This window comes from Erinaceus europaeus, unplaced genomic scaffold (assembly GCF_950295315.1).
Source record: "Erinaceus europaeus unplaced genomic scaffold, mEriEur2.1 scaffold_243, whole genome shotgun sequence".
NCBI classification, from domain to species: Eukaryota; Metazoa; Chordata; class Mammalia; order Eulipotyphla; family Erinaceidae; genus Erinaceus; species Erinaceus europaeus.
Window position 1 is genome coordinate 182,227 of NW_026647264.1, and position 10,739 is coordinate 192,965.

At 48.2% G+C, this 10,739-nt stretch overlaps 1 protein-coding gene across 6 annotated transcripts in view; it reads left to right on the plus strand.

Moving 5' to 3' along the window:
• Positions 1-10,405, plus strand: part of RPH3AL (rabphilin 3A like (without C2 domains)) — a 144,780-nt gene extending 134,375 nt beyond the window's left edge. For 3 of the 6 annotated variants that reach the window (XM_060183878.1, XM_060183877.1, XM_060183879.1), the window contains one exon: positions 9,562-9,906. In XM_060183878.1, the coding sequence (XP_060039861.1) occupies positions 9,562-9,891 (330 nt within the window). In that variant the 3' untranslated portion in view covers positions 9,892-9,906. Of the gene's footprint in view, positions 1-1,769; positions 1,929-9,561 lie in introns of those variants that run through there. The other 3 variants (XR_009547918.1, XM_060183881.1, XM_060183880.1) reach the window with 3 other exon arrangements.
• The last annotated feature ends 334 nt before the right edge of the window (positions 10,406-10,739 follow it).

Sequence of the window (10,739 nt, forward strand, 5' to 3'; positions counted from 1 at the left end):
GTTTGTTAGTCTCATCCTATGATTAATGAATATCAGACAAATGCATAATCTAAGAAAACATGATGCTTCTCCTCTAGGTTGTTTCAAAAAGTTGAAAGTCAGTCAAGAGCATGTAATGTGGCAAATATATGATTTCATATAAAGGTTCAAAAGGACAGCTTCTGGATTCAGACTACATGGGTTGAAATTTGACATTTTTATCTCTTATCATTTCATCCACATTTTTCCTTTTATGCTCTGTTTCAACTCCTCATTTTAGTTAGTCCACTTTGTCCACATATCCATGTGGACACGGAGTGAAAATCACTGTCATGGGACACTCAATCTGCTGCAGGAAACAGACATGGAAATGGAAATGGGCGACTGTGTGCGCGCGCGTGTGCGTGTGAGTGTGTGTGTGCGCGCGTGTGAGTGTGCATGTGAGTGTGCGCACACATATTTTCAAAATGGGGAGGGGTCTACTGCCTGCAAGAATGAGCTAACCCTTTAAAACACCCTCCCTGGGGACCAGGCGGTAGTGTAGCGGGTCAAGTGCACATGGTGGGAAGCGCAAAGACTGGCATAAGAATCAGCGTAGGGATCCCGGTTCGAGTCCCCAGCTCCCCACCTGCAGTGAAGCAAGTCTGTAGGTGTCTTTCTCTCCCCCTCACTGTCTTCCCCTCCTCTCTAGATTTCTCTCTGTCCTATCCAAAAACAACAAGGGCAATAAAAGGGGAAAAATGGCCTCCAGGAGCAGTGGATTTATCAGAGTAAAAGCACTGAGCTCCAGCAATAACCCTGGAGGCAAAAAACAAACAAACAAACAAACAAAAAACCTCCCTTTTAAAATTTTTATTTATTCATTTATTTTTTTGGTACCAAGACTTCACACCTGTGAAATTCCATACTCCTGGTGGACTTTTTTTTTTTTTTTTTTAGATAAAGACAGTGAGCAGAGGTAGAGTGAGAAAGACCACAGCATCAAAGTTTTTCCTTCAATGCAGTGGGGGGCTGGGTCAAACCTGGGTCAAGCACATGTAAAGCCGCACACTACCCAAGTGAGCTATTTCGCCAGCCTGAGACCCAATTCTAAATGATCAAAGTCATTTGATTCCTTTAATCAAAGTGGTCAGAGGACTAAGACCTCTTTATATAGGCCGTTTTCTGTGACCTCTTAAAATTGAGGGCAGCTGGAGCTAGTTGGGCACAACATGGGTGATGTTCTGTCCTCCAAAGATGATGCCTTTCCTTTCCTTTCTCTTTTGTTCATTCATTCATTCAGCAACTTCACTCCCACCTGCAGGCTCCGCACGAGGTCCTTGGAACACAGTAGGGGCGCAGGCCCAGCTCTACCACTGAAGAACTCAATTTTCCACCCGGATGGGGTGCTGTGGGGAGTAGCGTGGGGCTCCCAGGAACATGGCTGAGGTATCCTGACAGTGCACCAGGTGGCACAGAGGCTTCCTGAGGGAGAGGCTTGGCTGAAGGGCAGGAATAGCAGGTGCAAAGGCCCAGCCCGCATCCCGGCTTTCAGACCCACAGGGCGCAAGCGAGAGAACACCAAGAAGTAACCCCAGGAGGGAGGGGCACAAAACACAGAGCCAGAGGTCTTGGGCAGCCTCTGCCCCCTTCCACTAGGCCTCCCCTCCTTTCCAAGGGGAACCTGGCAATGACCACCACCACCACCTCCAGCTTTGGCCGGTTAGGAATTGCCGATGATTAGCAATTGTTATCATGGTAATTAAAATTCTCTGGGAGCAGCTTGGCTAATATCCATCAGTATCTTGCAGTCAGGTTGGCCGTGAGCTGGAATCCTAATGAAAACCTCGAAGCAAAGCACAAGATGCGCCTCCACCGCGGGAAGAATTTACTGCTGCCTTCAGCCGCCCCCCTGCCAGTGCCATGGCGGCAGTAATGCGGGGCTCTTCTCATTAAATGGCATTTTCAAGGCTGGCTGCTCTGTGGGTCTTATCGTAACAAGCCACACTGTGGGGGAGGGGGAGCAGAACAGGCCTCAGCAGCACCAAACGGCTTCTCTAGAAAGCAGACACTGTTCGACCCAAGCCTCCCGCCCGCTGTGGGGTGGGGGTTCATACCTGCTGGGGGAATGAGAGGGGAGGGGAAAACAGAAGGGGAGAGAAAGATAGACACCTGCAGACCTGCTTCACCGCCTGTGAAGCAACTTCCTTGCAGGTGGGGAGCCGGGATCTCGAACCTTTTCCTGCCACCATCCCTGGAGAGGAAGCGGTGTGGATGGCAGGTCCCGAGGATGGAGGATGGGCCCGGATGCTTTTAGTCAGAAGCTGCTGTCCTGTGTTTTTGGGGTGTGGGGGTAGGTAGACTAGACAAAGGCCCAGGATGTGGCTGACTTGACACAGGGAGAGCCGGAGGGCAGCTGGAGCTCAGCCCAGCTGGCCTCCTTCATGCCTCATCTCAGCAGACCTGCACTCCTACATAAAAGGTATTTTTCCCCGGGCAGTAGCACAGCGGGTTAAGTGCACATGGTGCAAAGTGCAAGGACCCGCATAAGGATGCCAGTTTGAACCCCCGGCTCCCACCTGCAGGGGGAGTCACTTCACAGGCAGTGAAGCAGGTCTGCAGGTGTCTATCTTTCCCCCTCTCTGTCTTCCCCTCCTCTCTCTATTTCTCCCTGTCCTATCCAACAACATTGACAGCAATAACAACAATTATAATAATAACGATAGGGGGCTGGGCGGTAGCGCAGCGGGTTTCTTCTTCTAGCTTTTGCCCAAGCGCAGCGGGTTAAGCGCACATGGCACAAAGCACAAGGACTGGGGTAAAGATCCTGGTTTGAGATCCCGGCTCCCCACCTGCAAGGAAGTCGCTTCACAGGCGATGAAGCAGGTCTGCAGGTGTCTATCTTTCTCTCCTCCTCTCTGTCTTCCCCTCCTCTCTCATTCCCCCAGCCACTGTACCACCTCCCAGACCACACACAACTTTAAATATCCCCAGAACAGTAAGTAAGCTATGGCATGCTATTCAACCTAAAACTCTAGATCCTTTGTTTTTTCTGTTTCCCAAAAGTGGACCAGGCAGCCAGGGCTGCAGAGCTCACTCATGGGTGCTCTCTGAGGGGCTGGGGGCTGGCTGCTGCCCTGTACTCTAGAGCACAGTCACTGTAGGTTCCTGGAACTTGCTCTCCCCTCCAGCCCTGTAGGAAGCTACTTCCTTCCTCCTTACTCCTCTTTTTGTATTTATGTTTATGTGTTTGTTTGTTTTGCCACCAGGGTTATCACTGGGACTCCCTGATAACACAACAAACTCACCATTCCTGGTGGCCATTCCCCCCACCCCACTTTTTTTTTAATAGGACTAAGAAAATTTTAAAGACAAGTGGAGACAGAGAGTGAGAGGGGGGTCAGGTGGTGGCACACCTGGTTGAGTGCGCATGTCAGAATGCACAAGGACCCAGGTTTGAGCCCCTGGTCCCCATCTGCAAGGAGAAAGCTTTGCGAGTGGTGAAGCAGTGTTACAGGTGATTCTCTCTCTCTCTCTCTCCCTCTCTATCTCCCCCTCCTTTGGATTTCTGGCTGTCTCTATCCAACAAGTAGAGATTATTAAAGAGAGAGTGACAGCTGTTGACCTGCTTTACCACTCATGAAGCTTACCCCTGCAGATGGAAAGTGGGAGCTTGATCCTGGGTCCTTGCACATGGTAACATATACACTCACCCAGTGCCACTGCCAGGCCCCTTCTTCCCATCTTTTATTTATTTGTTTTTTTAATTTCTTTATTGGGGAATTAATGTTTTACATTCGACAGTAAATACAATAGTTTGTACATGCATAACACTTCCCAGTTTTCCATGTAATAATACAACCCCCTTCTTCCCATCTTTTAAACAGGAAGTACATTTGATTAACTACAGGAAATTGAGTGAAGTCTCCAGGTCACATGCCCAAGAAAGTCATGGACTTTATGGGTTGAGGCAGTTCCAGCAAATAACACAGGACAGCCAATTCAACCATTCAGCCCAGTGTCTGGGGGGGGGGGGGACCTACTATGTGTCAGGCTTGTGCTAGGAACTTAAAGCCACAGTGATGAGCAGAAGTGCCCTGGTTCATGGGGCCTGTGGGAGGCAGATGGAAATGACAGCACCAGACAAAAGATAGGCACAACCCAAGTGTCCAGCAGATGGATGAGTGAATAGACAGGATGCGGTAGGAAGACAATTGAACAGTATTCAGTCTCAGAAAGGAAGAACATTCTGACTTGTTGCGACACAGATGAACCTTGAGAACATCGTTCTAAGTCAAATGAGCTGAATGTATGCTAAGTCAAATGCTGGATGTACGCTATGTCTTCATTTAACACCATCAGTAGGTAATTAGAAGCTGTAATTTTAAGCAAACCAACGTATAACACAAGCAGGTCCTTAAATAATTGTAAATGTCTGCTGGGATTGATTTTTAAAAATCTTTTTTAAAGACTTTTTAAAATTTTTATTTATTTGTTTATTTTCCCTTTTGTTGCCCTTGTTGTTTAACATCGTTGTGGTTATTGATGTCGTTGTTGTTGGATAGGACAGAGAGAAATGGAGAGAGGAGGGGAAGACAGAGGGGGAGAGAAAGACAGACACCTGCAGACCTATTTCACCACTTGTGAAGCAACTCCCCTGCAGGTGGGGAGCCAGGGGCTCGAACTGGGATCCTTCTGCCTGCCAGTCCTTGCACTTTGCGCCACTTGCGCTTAACCCGCTGTGCCATCGCCCGACTCCCTAAATCTTTTTATTAATATTGTAATGAAGCAAAATTTTTCAAGGACCTGTTATATGTTACTATATATATGTCAAAAAAAAAAAAGACAAATACCATGTAATTCTACTTATTTTGAGATATGTAAGGTAGTCAGACTCATACAGATAGAAAGTAGGCAGCTGGAAAGATAGCATGATTCTGCAAAAGACTCTCATGCCTGAGGCTCTGAGGTCCCGGGTTGAATCCTCAGCACCACCATAAGCCAGAGCTGAGCAGTGTTCTGGAGTCTCTCTCTCTCTCTGCATGTATGTATGTATATCTTTATGTGTCTCTCTCATTAAAAATAAAGATATATAAATATTGTTTTCAAAAAACACGACACTCAAAAGTGTGGTTGACAATGCCCCTATTTTTTTTTTTTTTAAAAAAAGTAGGGGCCATGTTACACCAGGTTAAGCACACATGTTACAATGCACAAGGACCCAGGTTCAAGCCCCCAGTCCCCACCTGCAGGGGGGGAAGCTTCACGAGTGGAGAAGCAGTGCTGCACTGTCTCTCTCCCTGTTTCTCCCTCTCCTTGAGCTTTGCGCCTGGTGCTTCTTGCGCTTTGCACCAGGATAGCTGTCACTAGCCAATAAAAAATAAAGATAATAAAAAAAAATTTTAAGGTAGGATAGTCACTAGGGACTGGGGAAGAGGGAAATGAGTTTGATGGATATGAATTTCAGTTTGGTGAAGTTTTTTGTTTTGTTTTGTTTTTGATTTTCTGCAGTGTCTGGGCCCACTCATTCAAGATTTTACCACTCATGAGTCAATGTTTTTATTCTTTTTGCTTCAGAGGGGGAGAGAGAAAGAGAGCACCATAGCAGAGGAACTTCCCCCAATTCAAGGCATGTGCCCTATGGAGCAATCTATCTTCCAGCCCCTGAATTTCAGCTTTACAAGATAAAAAGAGGCTTAGAGATCAGCTGCATGATAACATGAATGCATGTAACACTACTGAACTGTACTGTACACTTCAGAAAAGAAATGGCTAAACTGGGAATTTTTTTATTCTTTTTAAAATCTTTTTTATTATTATTTTAATGTACTTATTTATAAAATGGAAACACAAGACTATAGGATAAGAGGGGTACAGCTCCACACAGTTCCCACCACCAGAACTCTGTATCCCATCCCCTCCCTTGATAGCTTTCCTATTCTTTAACCCCACGGGAGTATGTACCCAGGGTCATTATGGGATGCAGAAGGTGGAAGGTCTGGCTTCTGTAATTGCTTCCCCGCTGAACATGGGTGTTGGCAGGTCGATCTATACTCCCAGCCTGTCTCTCGTCAGCTCTGAGGAAGCAGAGGTCCAGGACACACTGGTGGGGTTCATCTATCCAGGGAAGTCTGGTTGGCATCATGGTAGCACTTGGAAAAACTGGGAATTTTTATGTCATATATAACCACTATTAAATTTTTTTCTTAATGGGTGGCGTACCAGGTTAAGCACACACAGTACAAAGTGTAAGGACCAGCGCAAGGATCCCAGTTCAAGCCTCTGGCTCCCCACCTGTAGGGAGGTTGCTTCACAAGCAGTGAAGCAGGTCTGTAGGTGTCTCTTTTTCTCTCTCCCTCTCTATTTCCCCCTCCTTTCTCAATTTCTCTCTGTCCTATGCAATAAAAAGGAAAAAAAAATCCACCAGGAGCAGTGGATTCATAGTGTAGACACTGAGCCCCATCAATAACCCTGGAGACAATTTTTTTTTTTCTTAATTAGCAACTGGTTGGTGGAGCATCTGGTAAAAAGCACATTTTTTTTCTTGGTAATATGTGTGCTTAGCCAGGTGTACCACCGCCCAGCCCGCTCTTTTCTTACACTTTTTTTCTTTATTGGGGGATTAATAGTTTACAGTAGAAATATAAAGCACACTTTACCATATGCGAGGCAAGGACACCAGTTCAAGCTTCCGGCACCTACAGGGGAAATTTCATGAGTGGTGAAGCAGGTGTCTCTCTTCCTCTCTCCCTCCCCTTTCCATTTCTCCCTGTCTCTACCCAAAATAAACCAAATAAAAAATAAAATGTAAAAAATAATAATAATAAAATAAAATGTGGGTTTTTTAAATTGTTTAATTAAAAACAAAGAAAGGGGATTGGCAAAATAGCTCACTTGCATAGTGTGTTGCTTTGCCATGAGCAAGACCTAGGTCTTAGCCCGACCCCCCACTATACTGAAGGAAGCTCCAGTGCTGTGTTTTCCCCCCTTCTATCTCTCTTTGCTTCTCTAGAAAAAAATTATCCCAGAGCAGTGAAACCCCAGAGATAACCCAGAACTTAATTTATTAAAACAAAGGAAGTCAGGAGCATGCACATTCTTGGGCCAAAGCTGTGAACCCAGCCCTCAGGAAAAGCACAGAAGGCTGTGAAGTGAGGTCACAGTGAGCCGTGACCATGTGTTTACACAGCAAGCCACCCCCACCCACACACACACACACACTCTCTCTCTCTCTCCATGAGCTTTCTGGCTACTCCCACTAAGGCCACGTAACAGGGAAGTGTGGTCACTGCACTGAGCCACCCTCACCAATATCCTCACCTGGCTGTGGGTGAGAAGAAGTACTCTCCACCCATAAAGGCTGGTCCCAGAGGTGTCAGCAGGGTCCCCATATCCTCCCATGGCACCTAACTTGGATGACTTTGATGATGTCAATACCTGACAAGCACCTCACCCAACCCCCCCCCCCCCCCCCCCCGTGAAATGCTTCCATGTCGGTCCACAGATGAGGCCTGAGCCCACCAGAAGGCAGTCAGCCCCCTTGAGTCAGCAGGAGGGCAGTTTGGGTGTATGTACAGCCTCTAAGTGTGCACGCAGCCCTTAACCCTGCGGCTCCACTGGGAGGGATTCTGGAGTTGGTGACCAAAGCCTGTGGGATGAGGTGTGTGCAGAGGTGACAGGAAGGCACTGCTCCCAGAGGGAGGAATCAGAAACCATGTAAACGCCAATCTGCGGGGGCGCTGGTTTAATGAAGTTCAATAAATCCAGACCAGAGCTCCTCAACAGTGATGCTGGAGACCATTACTTATTAACACGCAGCAGCCACTGTGCCAGATAGCATATAAATGGAGATGGAAATAGGTTCCGGTAACACAGTCCTCTTCTCTCTCTCTAACACACACCCGCCCACCCAGGAGAGAGTGGAAGAGAATTCAGCAGCACAGCTGTGAACAGGACTCCCTCTGTGTGGTCAATGTCATAAGTGACCTGTGGTTCCTTTGTTTTACTTATTAAATTACCCTAACTTTGTGATGTATTTCTCCTCTCAGAAAGGAAAAAAAGGAAAAAAAGGAAGGAAGGAAGGAAGGAAGGAAGGAAGGAAGGAAGGAAGGAGGAAGGAAGGAGGAAGGAAGGAAGGAAGGAAGGAAGGAAGGAAGGAAGGAAGGAAGGAAGGAAGAAAGGAGGAAGGAAGGAGGAAGGAAGGAGGAAGGAAGGAAAAGAAAGAGGGAAAAGGTGGTCTGGGAGGTGGCATAGTGGATAAAGCATTCTCAAGCATGAGGTCTTGAGTTCAATCCCTGGCAGCACATGTCTGGTTCTTTCTCTCTGTCTCTCTCCTCCTATCTTTCTCACTGATAGATAAATAAATAAAATCTTAAAAAAAAAAAAAAAGAAAAAGAAAGAGGGAAAAGGAGGGGAAGGAAAGGGAAGGGAAAGAAAGAAGGAAGGAAAGAAAGAATGAATTCATTTCTGTGGTGGATTTGGGGAGGCAGTGCTGTGAAAAACTTACCTGAACTCCACCATTCATAGGTAGATTTTTTAAAGATTTTTAAAATTTATTTATCTTGGATAGAGACAGAAATTGAGAGGGATGGGGAGCTCGGTTTAGCTTTGTGCTCCCCAAGTGTACGTGAGCTGGAGTCCCCACCAGTCCTGTGAATACACAGAACAAATGTGGTATAGACAATGTCTGGGGAGTGTGCAGCCCTGCCTGCAAAGAATCAGGGCAGACTCTGGGCTTCTGGTTTTCTTAAGACACCTTGGGAATGTGTGGTCTCACTGCTCCTGGCCACTTTTTCATTGAGAGAAAAGCAGGGAGGGGAGAGAACAGGGCTCCAGAGGTTCTCCTGGTGGTACCATGGTGGTGCCTCTGTGGTGACGGGGCTCCAACCTGAGCTGCTCACAAGGCATGTGACCGACCGAGGAGCTCTCTCGGGTCCTGGGTTTCTGCTTTTCAGGTCTCCCTTTCCAGTACATCACATGACCCACTGATTAGACAGCTGTTCAGAGTTATTGGATGAGTAGAGGGGAGCAGCTGATGATTCTGCTCCATGCCCTGCGTGGGCTGTTACATTCCTCCTACTGGTGAGGAAACTGAGTCAGGAAACTCAGTATGCCTGTCTCCCTGCTGCGGGGCAACAGGCCCCTGGACTGAAAGTGAGGACTGTGCTGTGAGCCCTCCAGGCCCAGTCTTCTCTGAAAAGGTCACATCATTCCTCCACATGCTCCCACTCCTCCTCCTGAAGGCTCTGCTTCATCAGGACGGACACTAAGGAGTACTCAACGTTCTCTGAAGTGGGCAGTGAGAGTCAGAGGCCTCACCTCAGCGCTGCTCTGACTGCTTGTCTGTGGCTCTCCCCAAGGGCCCCTCGAGCCCACCTGCACAGCTTCAAGGACACTCCAGCCCAGCTCTACCCGCCACCCCCTCAGCCTCTTGCCTCTCTGCCCCAGTGCCTTTAGAGAAGGGGCCAGCAGGAGAAAGCAGGGAGCCACTCTGTGTGTTGAACACTTTCCCAGCTCGGCTCTGCTCAGCTCAGTTCAGCTAGGGAGCTGTGCTACAGGGAGGTTTGCCCCAGCCCCATCTCTAAGCAGATGTCTCTCCTCCAGGTCTGGAAGAGGTCGGGGGCCTGGTTCTACAAAGGGCTCCCTAAGTACATCCTGCCTCTGAAGACCCCAGGCCAGGCTGATGACCCTCACTTGCGGCCCCAGCCCCTGGAGCCAACCCAGCAGGAACCTAGAAGCACTGAGACCAGTCGTGTCTACACCTGGGCTCGAGGGAGAGGTAAGGCCCAGCCCCTTCTCTCCTGGGGCAGCACTGCATGTTCTCCCGGTGGTCAGCAGAGCATGGCCTCACCTCCAGAAGACTTAGACAGGCACTTCCTTCCTTCCTCCCTGTGCCCTCAGCTGTCTACACTCCTGCACACACAAGGTGCCTGAACCTCAGCTGACAGTGGAAGGGGACTTTGCATGAACAAGCAGGAATTTGAGGTTGAGGATGCCATCAACATACTATGGTCCTTTGTAGAAACATGTTGTCCATTGAGGTCTTTTTTTTTTTCCCCAAAGTGTGAATCGATGCCTTTCCCAGAAGGGCCTGTGCCTGCTCTTCTGGGCGAATGTCTTGCATCTCAGCAAGGGAGCACTCTCAGGTCCCAGGTTCTAGTGAACAAGGTGGCTCTGTGACCAGGACCCCTAGGTATTTGTGGTAGCTCACTGAGGTGCATGCATCCCAGGGGACCCCATCAGAAGGAGCGTTTTACTCCACTTAGTAGTAACAGTGGGACTTGGTGTGGTGGGTGGTTCCCCCCAGTTTGTATGATGCTGTGATGTTTGCTATTTCAGTCTCACAAAAGGCGATGCAGGGCTGGTGCAACAGCTCAGTTGGATAGTGCACTGCTTTGTCATGCACACAACACAGGTTCAAGCCCAATACCCACCACATTGAATAAAGATTTCATGCCGTGGTCTCTTTCACTGTTCTCTCTCTACCTCTCTGTCTACTAGAGGGAGACAGGCATCTAGTGGTCCCATTGTATAGATGAGTATACTGCCTGAGTCCCAGCAAAGAGGAGGGGACTCACTCAGCCAATATGTGACAGAGTCATGGCTTCCAGGCTCTGGTTCCTTTTGCTCTGAAGTGCCCCAGCTTTTGCTCCTGCCTCAGGCTCCTAAATGAGACACAGAGGGACTCCTCCAGATGTGGGGTTCACAGTGACACCCAGGGTAACAGGCGGGGCACCTGCTTCTCAGGGGCCTGGAGCATCTTTGTCTTTGGACCAGGACTA